The sequence below is a fragment of the Sciurus carolinensis genome, chromosome 13 (assembly GCF_902686445.1).
Source record: "Sciurus carolinensis chromosome 13, mSciCar1.2, whole genome shotgun sequence".
Taxonomy (NCBI): domain Eukaryota; kingdom Metazoa; phylum Chordata; class Mammalia; order Rodentia; family Sciuridae; genus Sciurus; species Sciurus carolinensis.
In genome coordinates this window covers 24,578,857-24,595,037 of record NC_062225.1, presented here as the reverse complement: position 1 = coordinate 24,595,037, position 16,181 = coordinate 24,578,857, and the positions used below count along the sequence as shown (strand labels likewise).

Genomic DNA, 16,181 nt, shown 5'->3' with positions numbered 1-16,181 from the left:
CGGTGTGGTTTCTAATTCACCAGTCCCAGGGGTTGAGGAAAGAACTTCAATCCCCACTTCAATTCCTGGGAGAGAGTTTTGTCTGCTCTTTTTGAATTAGTATTTCTGACTATTAAATAAAATAGCACTGAGGGTCAAATTTCAAATAGTAATGATAGCTACCTTTACCAAACATCTCCTAAAGCAGGCAGCATGCTGGGAACTCTGTGCCTTATTGTATTAAGTCCTCGTAATGCTCTTCAAGTTCAAAGTATTATTGAATATCCAGGGATGTTGCCTAGACAGATAGATGTGTGCTTCTATACTCTGGGGAGAGATTTGGCTGGAGTTCTGGAACCTTCTGTGCTTGGGGGTAATCAAAACCTGGGAGACGGTGAGGTCACCGTGCGAGGAATAAATGTCATCGAGAAAGGGAAGGAGCAGCAAGAGAGCCCAGGTGGAGTAGAACCATGCAAGCTGAGGACTTGGAAGTGGGGGCTCTGTGCAGAGTGAGCTATGGCAGAGGGGCCTGGAAGGAGCAGAGCAGACCTAGCGACTGTGTGACGGAGCTAGGCACTGAAGTCAGGAGGCAAAATGATAGTCGATTTTCTCTCTTTGTTCAGAGAAATGAGCTCAGGGTGGGCAACTCTGGGAGATCAGTACTGGGTGTTCCGTGAGATGGAGGTTGGGAGTCGACGAGAGAGCAGTAATGGTAAGGGATTGCCCTTGGCCCCAGGAGGGAAGGTGTGGCCTCCAAGGAGTCCCTGGGTCCAGTGAATAGAGGGGCCTAGTTGGTCATGGTGGGGGAACTTGAAGGTCCAGAACATGACCATTCTACAACGTAGGATCCTATATTCCTTGTTTGCAAATGAGGAAACTGAGGTATATTAAGGTTAAGTACCCAAGTTGCACTTCGGTAATAATGGTCTTTGTATCCAGGCAGGATCCCCTAGCCTCCCCAGCCTGCCCACACCTCATCTGAAAAGAGGAGGCCAAGCGTGTGCCCCAGACCACTTGCCACTAATTAATCATCAGGAACATTCCAGTGTCTCCCCGTAGGCCCCCGACCCTTTGCAGGGAGGTGGTGTGCATTTTCACAGGAACCTTCTGGAGGGCGCAGCTTTGTTTTCTGACCCGGAGCTGACAAAGTCGTGGGAAGGGTGGGGGACAAACAGGTGGGACCAGAAACCTCCTTAGAACTTGAGTGTGAGAACTGGAGGATGTGATCTGGCCTTCCTGCTGGGCTTTAGCCCTATTGTCCTTGAAAGGAGCATGGAGTCTGCCCTGATGGGCCCTGTGACCTGGAGATTGAGGCCACAGTGGAACGTTGCCAAGAATTGCTCGGCCAGGCTGTCCCACAGGCATGGGCAGGCCCTCAGCACCCAAAACCCATTCAGTACCCCTACAGGCCGAGGTGCTTTCCCTTTCTGTAACCGGGATGGTCACATAGTGGTTCCTGGTCTTCCTGAGTGTCCATTCTGGTGGTGGAACCAAAAATACAGTTAAGTCACAGATGTTGGGGGGAGTGTGGCTACGAAAAAAACAAGGCAGAGGCTTCACCAGGGCACGTGGGTGGTAGGGGCCTACCTAGGTCCAGTTGGGGCCTGATTTCTGGTACCTTCCTGGCCCTGCCCTCTCTGGAGATGGGAACTCTGAGTTCCAAGTAAACATGGTCACCTCTACCCTGCCTCCCACCCCACGTATACTGGTGCCTCGGTTCCCTGGAGGGAGAGTTCCAGGGTCAGTCTCTGGGCCCAAGGGCTTGACTGCCACGGGAGGCTGGACCGAGTGATGGTAAAAGTCCCTCCAACTCTGACAGCCGGTGTTCCCTACCTGGGAGTGCTTCCAATCCCCCTTAATGAACCTCATGTCTCCTGAGAGAGAGAAGCAGCACCTTGGCCAAGGCCTCCTCTCCTCGTCCCTGCCCGTTTCTGCCTCTATCCTTCTTTGTGCCTCTTTCTCCCTTCCCTGATTCCTCTCGGGCTCTCCTCCCACCCCAGTCCCCTCTCTTTCCCTCACGGCTCCCCCGGGAGCTCTGGGGCTGGGGGACGGGGCTGCACATACAAGCCGGAGCCATTGTTCCACAATCTGTTTTTGTCTTCATCTTGTTGGCAGGCGGCAGGAGAGGAGCGAAAGGTTAATGAGGCACTGTGAACGGGCGGCGGCGGGCGGGCGAGCCAGCGTGGTGACAGGGAACTAATTAGGAGCAGTTTAACAGGAGGAAAAAGTGAAATCTCCTCTTCACCAACTGTCAATAATTAGCTGATTTGGTGAGGTTGAAATGTGTCCACAGAAGAAGGTAGGGCCTGTCTGGGGATGAGGGAGGCGTGGGGAGTGGGGGGCGGCCAGGGGCTCGGCCCTGTCCCTAGGTGGTATTGGGTTAGGGGCCAACCTGTGTCCCCAGGCCTGTCCTCTGCCCCACTGACTGGCCTCTGTCAGCCTTCACCTTCTGAATGGCCTGAGTCTTAACCTCAGAGACCTCAGTCTCCCCAGCTGTAAGATGAGGTGTTGGAACTAAGTTTCTTCCTGGCTTTACCCCACAGGATTTTGGAAGTGAAAACACGAGACAGGGCCCCCGTACCAGAGTCAAGAGAACAATGGCAACTGTGTGACCTGAAGTCCAGTGCCAGCCCTGTAGCATGGGTGTATCCTCTGAGCCACCCTCTGGGGTCGCTCCTGAACTGTGCCAAGTAGTGAACGGGCAGGGCCTTAGCCCTGCATGGATGTAACCTGTGGTCCCCTGGGTCCTCACTCTGCTCCTGTCCTTCTGGCCACTGCAGGGGCCAGGCCAGAGAGAAAAGATGGGGTGGGCTCTGGGCTGAGACTGCTTGTCATAGGAGCCTAGAGGGACAAGGAGTCAGGTTCACCAGCCAGGATTGTTTCCTGTTTGGCCTGTTTGCACTGCCCCTGTCGGTTGGCTTGTCTTTTGTCAGCTCCTGGCCTTTGACCTTCCCTGACACCTCAGTAGAGGACACCCCTCCCCACGCTGCCCCCTGCTCTTGTGGCTTCTGCTGAACACCTTGGCTGGGAGAAAAGACATGAGAGCCCCTCAGGGCTTCCTGCTCTGAGCCGCCCAGGCGGCCCTGCCAACCCCCAGACCCCCTCCCTCTCAGTCAAACCCTCCTCCCTCAGCTCCAGAGCGTCCCTGGACTAGGTGGCACGCTGTTAGGAAAACCAAAGCTCTCTCCATGTCCACAGCACCATTCACATGCCATGTTGCACCCTGGCCTCAGCAGGTGGCTCTTAGAGGCCACAGCCATGCTGGAGATGAGGAACCCAAGGGTCAAGCTCAGCCACATCTCCCATGCCCTTCCTTGACTCCTTCCTGCCATCCTTAGAGTTTTTGTGCCTCAAGAAACGAAGAGGTAGCCGGGTACAGTGGCACACACCTGTCATTCCAGCAGCTTGGGAGACAGGCAGGAGGATCATGAGTTCAAGGCCAGCCTCAGCAACTCAGTGAGATCCTGTCTCTAAATAGATATTTTTAAAAGGGCTGGGGATGTAGCTCAGTGGTTAAGCACTCCTGGGTTCAATTCCCGGTACAAAAAAAAAAGAGAGAGAGAGAGAGAGAGAAAGAGACAGAATGAGGTACGCCCCCCTGCACAGGGAAAGAATGTGGATTCCTCCAGTGGGTCCCAGAATCCCCACTCTCTCTGAGGATAATGGTGGTTTTGATGAACCAACTTGGCCAGGCAGCTGTGACCGACCAGAAGTCAGTCCCAGCCCCTCAACTTGTTCTCCTTTATCTGAGAAAGCATTCAAACCCCTCACCAAGAGTGGGGAAGAGTTGAGAACCAGCTTAGGTACATGTTCAGACTGTTCTAGAAATAGCCCTCCCCAGGAAAGTCCCTTGGTATGCCCCACCAGCATCTGTTTCACCTCACATGTGCAGATTCTGGTACCATCTCCTGCTTCAGGACAACAGCCCTCTTTCCCTCCCTGGCTCCTAGGGTGTCCCTCAGGCTCAGAACTGGTGCTCTCGATCAACACCTAATACAGAACATGGCTCATCTGGGTTCACCTGACTTTGTTCTCCGTTCTCTGACTCTTCCAGGGCTGACAGAAAGGCCAGAGACAATGTCTAGGGGGCATCGTGTCCCTCCAGAGTCCACAGCACTTTCACTGTCCTCAGAGCAGGGGCCTCCTCCCCTCCAGTCTCCAGTCCATCTCCTACTTTGCTTGGAGATGTTTGTTTGGGGTTTTTCTCATTTACTGGTTTAATCAGTCCCTACTGAACTCTGAAGCAGGCTATTTTTGCCGTCAGAAATCTGCCGCATCCCCGCGCCCGCTGCTTTCTTGGAGTTTACCCACAGGACCCCCCAGGAGGGACGAATGGGGATGGCAAAGCCGCTTGGAGCCCAGGAACGCCAACGCCACCTGTCATGTTGCCTGTTCCCCACACCCATCCTAAACCCGCATGCACACAGGCCCACACAGGCGCACACCCATGAACGTCCACACGCTCTTAAAACAGGCCTCTGCAAGGCCACCTCTTGGCCTGGCCCTCCCAGATCTCCCTTCCAGGACCTTCTAGAACACCTCACTGAATTTAGAACAGAAAAGAGGCTTGGTTGCACAAAGGTCCCACTGAGATTAAAAGCAATGAGAGGTGCACAGGGTCTCAAGCGTGCCTGGCCCACAGCAAGAGCTCAGGCCTGTGAGCTGGGTGAGCAGGACGGGGGCTGGCCAGGCAGGGCCTGGGTGCTGGGATGACCACAGATCCCGCCTTCATTATATAGCATCATATGGGTTTTCTAAGCCTTCAACGCCTCTCCCATCTATTTCTAGATATCATTGTCTTACTAGTCCCCAGAGATAGAAAATCTTCCCACTGTGCATGTGGGGAAACTGAGGCCTCCAGATTGAGAAAATAGAGGACAGAGAAGGACTGTGAGTTTGGTCCACCAGAGGGCACCCAGGAATAGTGCAAATCTCCAAAATGGAGATGGGGCTTTGAGCATTTTCTGGGTCCACAAAGCACAGGGGAGATGGAAAGGTTGAAGATGGGCCCCCTCCATTCGCATTTCGGTTCAGTTCGATTCAGCTCTTATCGAAGACCAAACTGTGCACCAGGCACCGGGACACTGAGCAGCCTTAAATGGCACTCAGTGGAGTGAGGTGGGGTGGCTGTATTCACACCAGTTCTTCTACAGGGATGTGATGGAGACCAAAATAAGTGCCAGGGGCACGAGAGGCAGAAGCAATGGATTTGGTCTGAGAAAATCAGGGGAGGCTTCCAGGAGGAGGTAGTCTTGGAGGAAGAGGATACAACTTGGACTCAGGTCTGAAATATACAGGAAATGGAAAGTAGGTAATGGGTGAGGAACCTGGAGAAAGACCCAGAAGGCCTGAGTGTCCAGCCAAGAAGTGTGACCTTCATTGAGAAGGCAGCGGGAGCCCAGAACCAGTACCAAAGACCTGACCCAAGGGTTCAGGAACCCAGGTTCAGGCCTCAGCTCTTACCCAGCTCCAGTGTAACACCTCACCTTCCAGCTGCACCCAAAAGGGTAGAACTTGCATGTGTCGTGTGTGTGCATGCGTGTGTGAGAGAGAGAGAGTACGTGAGACCTGCCCAGCCCTGGTGAGGAAGGGTGGATGCGGCTGCCTACTGGTCACGGGGTCCACTTCAAGTCTGGCAGAGGCCTTAGGCACGCAGGGCAGCCACATGCCCACCTGGGCTTTGGGACCCTGTGTCAATGTTGCTACCACCTGTGGACCCTCAGAGGCTCAGACCTCTGGCCAAGCTCAGGAAGTGGCTCTGAGCTGTGTCATGAGGTCAGGCTGAATGCCCCACCCCCTGCCCTTAGTCTTTGAAAGGGAGGCAGAGGAGTCAGCAGAAGAAAGGCCCGGAGGAGCCAGTGCTTTGTAGTAGGTAAAAGCCCCTGAGAATGGGGCACAGGCTGGGGGATCCAGTTTCCTGTTTATGTCTCCGCACCTTAGCTCCAGGTTCAAATATGTAAACTATCCACTGGCCCTGGCTGCAGGTGTGTGTGCTCCCCGGCTGGAAGGCAGAGGTGGCCCCAAACACATTCCTCACTCTGGCCCCCACCCACAATGAGCCTGGAGACAGAGGGAAATAGCTCAAGGTTAACCCTTCCCAGGCCACAAAGGAAGGCCATGGAGCTGCTCTAGGGGTTCTGGAGCCAGCTGGGCCTTGGGGTGCTCAGGGAAGGCTCTGGAGATTGGACATAGTGCTTGGCACCCGGGGAGGGGCAGCAGGGTCTGAGCTGGGCCTGCACAATGGAATTGGTGCTCTGATACAGGCAGGTGGGAAGGGCGTACCCCACAGAGCTGTGTGGGAGCCAATGTTCAGGCTCAGCCTGGTCAGGCAGGACTAGTAGGCAACGCTACTTATCTCATGGCAGGCCTGGTACATTCCTGGCATCCCTAGATCTGGGGCCACGGTACCATCAGCCAGTGCTGATTGGGAACGCCAGCTTTCTCGGTGGCCCCTGCAGCCCCCAGCTCTGAGACTCTGGCTCCTCAACCCAGGCATCCTGCCCTCCAGCTGCCGCCTGGCTCTCAGGTGCCTGGGAAAGGTTCCCGCCTGGTTTCAGCTGCACCTGGGGCTGTGGCCCCTTCTCCCTGTAGTTGCTGCTTGCTGGCCTCCTTTCTCCTCATCATCTCCCCACAGAAGGCCCCTCAGAGCTTGTTTATGGTCCCAACCAAGTCCCTATGTTCTTGGCCCAACACTGGGGGTCCCTCCTGGCTACATCCCTTCCTCTCACTGAGACTTGGCATGTTCACCGCGGCCACTACACCATTTCTTCTGCTACCAGTGTGGCATACACAGCTGACTTTTGCTTCTTCCCCCTTAGTCCCTCCCAGTGGCAGGGTCCCCTAGAGAACACCCACCCTTTGTTCCTGCCTCCAGGCCTGGAGCTGGCCAGCACAGCAGGAGGCAGCCATAGTCCCTGAACCATATCCACAACCGCCTGCCCAAACGCCACTCCCTGGCAGGCCCCGGATGTGATTTCCTTGGAGAAGACTGGACCCCCACCTACCCATAGAGGGGACTTCCTAGGGTGCACTTGATTATTGGTGAGGGGAAGAAATGGCGGGTCTGCTCAAGTGGCCAGCACATAGGACCCTGCCCCCTCTTCTCCCAGTGAGCCCAGTGGTAAGGACCCCCGTGATCCCAACACCCACGAGCCCTGAAGATGGCATCCAGTGGCCTCGTACCCAGTCATGGCCAGAGAGCTGGAAGGTGCCTAGCCAATGTGAGATGCAAGTGAGGCTGTTCCCAAGGTCTGTACTGAGGCAGAGGTTGGGAAATCTGGACCTAGGCGGTCACCATCACCTAGTTGCCAAGATCAAGGCCTCTTGGCTCTCCTGGGGACCACTTTCAAAAAACTGTGTGCTTGGTGTCCATGGCTGCTCCACGTCTGGGCACCCTCTGTCACTGCTTCCGCTTCTCAGGCTGGTCCCCCGAGGCCGCCATCATGGGCTTGTTCCCTTCACCCGCCCCTCAAATGTGCCTGTTCCCCGGGCCCTGGCACCCGCCCCTCCATCTGCTCTCCTGGGCAAGCTCCTCCACTCTGGAGGCTCTGGCTGTGCTCACACATCCGGGCTCTCTCTCCTGCCCATCGCCCCAGAACCCTGGACCCATCTGCCTCCCAGGCCTCTCCACCTGGGAAACTCACAGGCGCCCCCGACTCAGCATTGGCTACCCTGAGCTTACCACCCCCTTCCCAGCCCCAGCCCCAGCCCCCTCCCATATTCCCTGCCTCTGAGAATGGCATCGCCAGCCACCCCAGCTCCTGAGCTAGAATTAGGAGTCATCCAACGCACAGTCATCCTCAACACCTCCCTCTCACCCCCACATGGAATTGGTCATCAACTCCTATGGATTTCATCTTCAGAAGGATCCTCGGCACACCCTCCTGTCTGCCCCCACTGGCAGCGTCATAAGGCAGGACCTAGCACCTCTTTGATTCTGACAGCTGCTCCCTGGGAGGCTTCCCTGCCCCCTCACTTACCCCCCTAGTCCATCCTCCACACTACCACCACCACCACCAGAGGGACCTTTCTAAAATAGGTGAGGTTATGGCCCATCCCTGATCAAAATCCTCCCATGGCTCCCTATGGCTCTCAGATAAAAGGTTGGCACCTTCATGTTGCATACGAGATTCTGCTTGTCCTCACCCCACCTCCACTTCCTGCCACATTTCCACCACATCCGACATTGCTCCCCTGCCCTAGCATCCCATGCTGGCCAGCTAATGCTTCTCCCTTCACCTAGCAAGCTTTGCCTAGCCTCTCTTATCAAAACCCTCTCTTCACTTCCTCTGAGAAGTCTTCCTTCCTTGTTCCTTCATCAGTCATAACCCCCAGCCCCTCCCCAGTTTCCATGGCACTTTGCTTGTGTCTTTGGAATCCATCTGCGTTCACTGTCTGACTCCTCCCCTAGACTTTGAGCTTCTCAAGGACACAGGCTGGTCTCGTCTGTCTCTATGTGCCCAGCCAGGGGGCCAGCGAGTCAGTGGCCATAAACATCTGCTGACTTAAGAGCAGACTGAGTTGGAATGAGAGAAAGCCTAACATGGCAACTCTGTCCCCAACCCCTGCTCCTGGGTGCCTCAGCCACCTCCCCAGGAGCCTTCCCACTGCCTGCATCTCCCCTCTCCCCTGTGCATCCCTCCTACCTGCTGCCCTCAGCTCCGAGAGGGCCCAGGGGAGCCTGGGGTGCTGGCAGGGGAAGGCCTTAGTCTCCCTGGGTCTGCGTGCTCCGGGGAGTGAGCACCGAGGGCCGTGGTCCTCCACCGCCGTGAGCAGCCTCTCTGATTTTAATGCGGGCCTCAGTGCTTCAGTGAAAGCCGGCATGGGAAGTTGCTAATAATGGCACTAAAATAAAATATGCTACATCTGTTATGGGTAGCAGAACAAAATTAGCTGCTCACACCTCTGACATCCAAGATGTCTTAACTTAAAATACTCCTTGGCTTACTTTACATCATTTACTGATTATATTTAAAAGAAATACAATTTTGCAATTACTGTTCTTTCCAGTGTGATATCTATGCATCATTTTCCTTTTATGTTTATATATTTCTCCTTCATTAGTGCAGTCTGAAGGGTGATTAGGATTCTTCAAACATTTTACAGAGGTTAAACGTTGATTAAGATTTAATTATTACTGTAAATAGCTTGGAATGACATATGGTGCAAAAGCCTGACATATGTGCATTTGAATAAATGAAGTGCTATTTCCCAGGATGCCTCAGTAGCTGTTTAACAGCTTTCCCGAAGGGTTATGTTACACCTCATGGTAAGATTGCTGGGATGTTATATTTTGTTGGTTTTTGCAGCTGAAAGCTAAGAACAGTTTTCCAGTTTTTTAAAAACATTGAATATTTTAAATACCTAAATTGTTTTGCACAAATTTTTGCTAATTTGTCTAACTAGGTTAAACATTTTCAAAAGCATTTAGATTTTTAAGCGTGGGCGCTGTGCATTGTGTCAGTGGCAGCATGGGGACGAGGGGAGCTGGCGGGGTGGAGGGGACTTAGGGTGGAGGAGACTTGGGCGCTGGCAAGGGTGGGGAAGGAGAAGGTGGTTTGAGGAGAGGGGTGGGGGCCAGGGTTGGTCTTGAGCCTAGCTCTTGTCTGTTTGGCCATCTCCAGTAGCCAGAGCCTGGCTATTGGTGTATCAAGGCTAGAGGGGAAGGGTCCTCCCTCTCCAGGAACCCCACTATGCCCACCAGCTCCAGTCCTCACCAAACTCCCTCTCGCCTGGTCCCTGACCTACACAGCCTGGGTTGGACTGAGTCTTTGAAGGCCAAGCTAGTCTGTGCCACCTTCTGCCTCTCTCCCAGGGTTGCTCTGTCTTGACATACAGTAGGTGCCTAGAACCAAGTTCAGCTGAGCCACGTCACAAACCTGACGCCCATGTAACCCTTCCCAGGGCAGATTCAGGCTGGGACTTCCTCACTGAGGGAGCACCTTCCTCCCTGACCCTCCTCAGGCAGGAGGCTCCAGTGTCTCCACTGGTTCAAAAACCAACATCTGGACTGCTGTGGCATCTCCAGGGCTACCCCATCCTCCCAGGGCCTGTTTTGCCCTTTTATTCAACACTTAGGGGCACCAGCACAGTGCTAGGCCTTGAGGTGACCTCTATGTCTGTCTGCTGCCTCAGGGAGCTTGTGACCTGATGTGAAGGGGTGTGGGTAGAGGAAACAGCCCCCAATAACGTGATGTCACTTGGATATAAGAACTGCAGGGGACTGGGGTCTACAGCTGAGCCATCAGAGTTGACTGAGATGGGGAGAAATGGAGTGGGGGGGTGGGAGTAGAGGCAGGAGGGCAGCTGTGGCAGAGGGGACAGCTCAAGCAAAGATGAGGCACAGTGGGGGAACAGCCCAGTGTGTCCACAGAACCCAAATAAGTACACATGTCCTGTATCTCCAGTTCAAGGGGAAGAGTGTTGAGGGATAGGACAGGGGCTGGGTGGTGCAGGAGTCAGGATTTGCTCCCCGGAAGGAAGTGGGAGTCTTTGAGTCATCTCATGGTGGAGAGAGGCAGCAACACATCTGAGCTATAGAAAGTGTCCACTGGCTATGGTATGGTGGACTGACATGGACAAGATCTCTGGGGAAGGGAAGGAAAGAGAAGGCTAGGAGGCCCCAGGGTCTTTGTCCAGATCACCATTAGATGGTGGTGCTATTACCAGAGATGGGGAGCTAGGGCAGGCCCAGGGAAATGGTAGACTTGGTTCCATTTTATTTATTTATTTATTTATTTATTTATTTATTATTTATGTATTTATTTATTTATTGGTACTTGGGATTGAACTCAAGAGTACTTAATTGCTGAGCCACATCCCCAGCCCTTTTTTATTTTTTATTTTGAGACGGGGTCTCACTGAGTTCTTCAGGGCCTTGCTAAGTTGCTGAGGCTGGCTTCGAACTTGCGATCCTCCTGACTCAGCCTCCAAAGTCTCTAGGATTACTGACTTGTGCCACCACACCTGGCCTCAGTTCCATTTTAAATGGGTTGAGTTCATGTGCCTTTGATATGTCCATAGAAAGTTCTAGCAGGCAGACAGGTAGGCAGCTGTGGGGCTGTTGCTCTGGGGAGAACCTTGGCTGGAGATACCTCAGAAGTGGGAGTCACCCAGGGCACCTAGCCACACTGAGACCCAAAGACCCTGAGAAGCAGTCAGTGGATGTCGTGCAGTGAGGGCTAAAGTGACCATGGAGAGGGAGATTTTGTGGAGGATGATGAACAGAAGCCAGATTCACTGGGTTGGAGAGTCAGTGGGCAGGGAGGAGGCAGCTCCCCCTGGTGTAGGCAGTTCTTCAGGCACATGGGTTGCCTGGGAAGAGAGAGCCCAGACAGCAGTGGGCCTACCCTGTGGAAGGAGCGCTTTCCTGGAGGGAGCGTTCTTGTCTCTTGTGGAGACACAAATAGGCAGGAGTCAGCAGACAGCCAAGGTGGGAAAGACAGAGGACGCCAGGACCGAGCTGCCTCAGGGGCAGGAGGGAGGTGGTGCCAGGTGGGGTTCTGCCTCTGGGGACCAGAATGGCTGGGACACTGGAAAGCTGTGGCTTTGACTGGGGAGGGCTGAGTGGTTCCCCTCTGGTGCCTTTGACCTTCCCCTGAGTTAGAAGACTCATCAACTCAGGAGTGAGGATCTGAGGATGGGATGGTCAAGGAAAGCAGAGAAGGTTAAGGTTTCCTCTGTGGGAGAGGGAGGTGACCAGGCAATGGCGACGGGGTGCTGTTGCCAGCTGCTCTGATGGTCCAGCCAAACTCAGGGACGGTGAGTTTTGAGTGGTTTCCATTAGGAGGTCAGGTCCAAGTGGGTACATGGTTAGGAGCCTCCACCAGTCAGGGCAGGAAGGGTACTTGGTCTGGAGGGTAGCTGAAATGATGTGTCCTGGTGTCCAGGTTGGAGGGAAGGATGTGAAGACCGGGAGGTGGGGAGTCTGGGCCTGCCACCTCTGTTGTCTAAAAGCAGAGAGGAGCAGGAATGGGTGGGACACCGCCAGGGTAGGAGACCATGGGGCTGAGAGGGCAGGGTTTGGATTTGAGGAGTCTGGGTGGAACAGCTCCAGGTGAGCAGCCCCAGGTGACACCCTGAGAATAGTTGTTCGCAGCGTGAGGGACTTGGAGATGAGGGAGACCCAGAACTCAGAGGCCAGGGTATGGGATATTTTGCCACATGGACATATAATGAGAAGGAAGAGGCCAGACCTGAGCTGGAAGGACTATGTGAGCCCCGTGGTGGCAGGACTACAGAGAGGGGAGATGTGTCAGCAGGCAGGACACGAGGGCCCAGGGCGCGGGGCACCAGCGTGGTCCTAACTGCCACCCCAGCTCCCCCTTGCCCTTCCCAGTCTCTGCACTCTTGTTCTTTCTGTTCTCTCTCCTCAGATCGAAACATCCCAGTTAGAGCCTGAGATTGCCCGGGCCACAAGCAGCCGGACGGTGGTATATAACAAGGGGCTGTGAGTGGTGGCCGGCCGGCCTGGGGACAGAGCATCGTCCAGGCCGGGGAGTTTGGGGCAGGGAAGGAGTCTCATGGGCTGCACCTGCAGGGAGGGCAGATGGACCCCACAGTCCCAGGCCACCTGGGGGAGCACTCAGCCCACGTGGTAGGGAGACTAATCCATTCACATTTTAACCTAGGGGAGAGGAATTCTGACACATTTCCTATACAAAAGAATCAAGTGCATTTCTGGGCCTTATGTGGGGTTATCAAAACTCTACTCAGCACAATTATGTATGAAACTGGAAAACTACAGAGTGCCCACAGGGTAGAATTAGGATCCTTTTATACTTTGATTTATTTTTTTCTTTTTCTTTTTTATCAGAATTAAGTCTGAGCCTTGGTTGCAGGTGACCAGAAGTGGCAAGTGAACAAATGATGGGAGCCTAGGAACTGGGTTGGTTTGGTAGCTGGGCTGGTAGATTTAGAGTGGCCAGGCCAGATGGCTCCTTAGGCTGGAGATGGGGAGGAAGAGGAGGTGGTCTGTACCCGACAGGATGAACTAGCCATGTTGAAGGTCCTCAGGACAGGACCCAGGGAGTCAAGGAGCACTGGAGGCCTCTGGAAGATTCTTTGGGCAGCAGGCTCTCATAGTGGTCAGCTCTTATTCATGTTACAGCTGCAGACCCAATTCCTCTGCCAAATGCCCAGTGATACTGGGACTAGGGTCAACCCTCATGGAGCTCTCACTGATTCCAGTCCCCTGCAAGGACCCCAGCTCCAAGCAGAAAACCCCAAGAAGGAATGATGCTTCCAGTGCAGGAACCATGCCCCTGCACTGGCCTCTGCAGAAGGATCCTCTTGCAAGCACATGCTGGGGCTGAGGATGAGCTGGAACTGGTCCACCTGTTGTCCAGGGAATCTCCAGCCATTGATGCTGCCTGCAACATTCCACCGCTTCCTGAGTAGGAGGGTCTCGTGCCTGAGAACGCCGAAGCCAGATCCCTGGGAGCTATCTCAGCATCGACCCAGGAATGGTGGGGCCCAGCTCTGGCACCAATGGGCCGGTGACTGGGCAATTCACTCCTTTCCCTTGGCCTCCCCTCCTGGCCCAGAAGCATAAGACTGGATCAAGGGGTTCCCATCACTCTTCCAGCTTGTCCTTTCCTGTCCTGCTCAGGTGCTGGTCATCCTGGGCACATGCCCAGTGTGGACACTGGACTGGGAAAGGGGCAGGCCCCTTGGAATGGCTAGCAGTTGGCCTCAGAAATCAGACCTTGCCTTTCTGTGTGTGACCCCACATCCTGGAAGACTTGAACCTTTGCCCAAAACTTAGCCATTCTGGAGGAGGAGAAAGTGTGGGTGCCTGGGCCTTGGGGGTGGGCCACACTTGCATGCCACCCCTCAGCTCTGCAGCCTCAGAGGCCCCTACCTGCTAGCTCCCATCTCCCTTTCCTCTGCAGGACAAGGACAAGGAGAGAGTTCTATAGTGGGAAGCAGGACCTGGGTGGGGGGTCAGCAGGGTAACTCCTTGTCTGAAAGACCCAAAGGAAGGGGAATCACTGGCTTCAATGTGCCCCTCGCCTGACCCCCACAATGACAGAAGCTCTCGACAGGCAGCCTCTGGGCCTCCCTCTCCTGGTGACTCCACCTTGGGAGGAATCTGGGCTCGAGCCTCTGCAAGGCACAAGAGTGTGGCCACAGATGGCCCCTCAGCAACTTAGGGCAGGTGTATCTGTGATGAAGGGGTCTTCTGTGGGTACTGACGGCGGGTTCCCACCCAGAAGCCACGGTGCCCCTGCCCCTCAGCCAGCCCCTGGTGACCAGCAGCTGGCTCTGCAGGATGTTGTCCTTAGGGCCCACCACTCTCCTGAGGAGCATGCCACCCCTGCTCTTCAGGAAAGGGAGAAGACATAAAAGAGCAGCGAGGGCGAAGTAGCATGGGAGAGGGGCCATGGTGTTGAAGGGGGAAACACTTTTGAGCCAATCCTGTCATAATGTGAGCCGCCAATGACTGCTGTGCTGTGCTGTCTCTAGGCCTGGATGGGGGCTTGGCATGTTTGGGTCCTCTTTTGAAGAGCTCACTCCAAGCTCAGCCTGCCCCCACTTGTCATAGGGTCTTGTTCTCATGCACTTTATCCTGGGGACCAAAACTGCCTCCCAAGCCATACTCCCTCTGGAAGTATGGCCAGAGATGAAGCCTTTCCAGTTCCCCTGTGCTGGTTGCCCCTGCCCATCCTCACCCTGCCCCATCCCTGTGGCCTCAGCCTCCCATAACTTACACGCTTTTTATCTGGATGATTTTCATCAAGCTCTCAAATGCAATTCCTATGAGCCAAAGGAATGTTCCTGTAGGGGTGTGGTGGTAAAGGATCCTCAGGGTAATAGTGACAGAAGGACAGCAGGCCATCCTGCTAAGCCTTGGTCTGGCTTTGAAAAACCCCATAGAGGGAAACTTTCTGCTCATGCCCATACCCAACTCTGCTGAGGCCAGGGGAGTGAGGGCTCGGGGGCGGCTGGGTTGGGTAAACCTGGCTCAGCTTTGCTGGAATACAGGGCACATCTGCAGCTCTGGTGTCCTTTCCCAAACCCCTCTTATCACTTCAAACATTCCCTCAGGCTTGAGGATGCCCTTCTCCCATTTCTGGAAAGCAATTTCAGAGTGCAGAAGGCAAAATCCCAAGATGTCAGGATGGCCACCAGACCTCTTTTCATTTCCTGATTGTGAGCTGGCTACTTTCCTGTTCTGAATCTGTGGCCTGGGAGAAGGGTGGGGTTCATGAGGAGAAGAGCCCGTGGAAGATCTAAGGTGGTCTTCCAGCCTTGGGTGGGTAGGAGTGAGGCCCCAACCCACATGCCTCAGCACACCCAGGGGACTTTACAGTGTCTTTTTAACCTTCTCAGAAATTTTCTCAGCCTATGTGATTTATGTAATACTAATGAACTGTGGGCAATAAATGATGGATTTAAAGCATCAGCGTGTAGTTTTGTGAATTACGTTGGGAGACATGGGAGTATGGAAACAGAGTGGGAAAGGGTGAAGGGCTGCTTGAGGATTGTGTGGGAAGGCCCCCAAGGAAGACCCAGGGTCCAAGGGAGGCCCAAAGAGAAGGGGACAGGAAAGGACAAGGTCCAAGTGAGGAAGGAAAATGGGAAAAGTGGGTGCATTAAATCTGCAGAAGGACCCCCTTCACAGAGCAGCTATGGAGGGCTCACTCAGGGACCCACCCCAAGGAGCTAGAGTACCTTAGGAATTCCAGTAGATTCTGTGCTCCAGGATGCGAGTGGAAGGAGCTGAGGGGCCATTCCCAGTCTGCCTGCAGGGAGGAGGAAGTCTGAGCTGAGGACAAGGACACAGATGTTGTCACATGCAGGATACCAGCCCTAGCAACTCTGCCCTTCCTAACTCCTCCAAGACGCCCTGCCGCCAGGACTTGGCCTCCTAATAGCCTGGGCTCCTCCTCTTTCAAGCAGCCCTCAGAGGTCCCCAGGAAGGGAGGCCTGGCCTGGGACCTCCAAGAATCTTCCAGTCCTGCAGAGAGAAGCTGATGAGGGGTAGGAGGTAGGGGGAACCATCATGGTTGAGGTCAGACAGCCCCAATGTGGCCCAGCATGATGGTGATGTCTAGCCAGTGACTTCCTTACTCACCCATTCATTCTGACAGATGTTTATTGAGCATCTTTTCTGTGCAGGCATTTCTGTAACTGAGTCTTACCTACAAAATGCCAAGAACAGGGAGCTTGCTGGCCTGCTGGAAGGTTGGAGAGTGTGT

General features: G+C 54.4%; 1 protein-coding gene across 3 annotated transcripts in view; it reads left to right on the top strand.

Annotated features, from left to right (window-relative positions):
• Positions 1-15,376, top strand: part of Sfxn5 (sideroflexin 5) — a 110,679-nt gene extending 95,303 nt beyond the window's left edge. For all 3 annotated transcript variants that reach the window (XM_047522467.1, XM_047522465.1, XM_047522466.1), the window contains one exon: positions 12,354-15,376. In XM_047522467.1, coding sequence (XP_047378423.1) covers positions 12,354-12,431 — 78 coding nt within the window. In that variant the 3' untranslated portion in view covers positions 12,432-15,376. The remainder of the gene's footprint in view (positions 1-12,353) is intronic.
• The last annotated feature ends 805 nt before the right edge of the window (positions 15,377-16,181 follow it).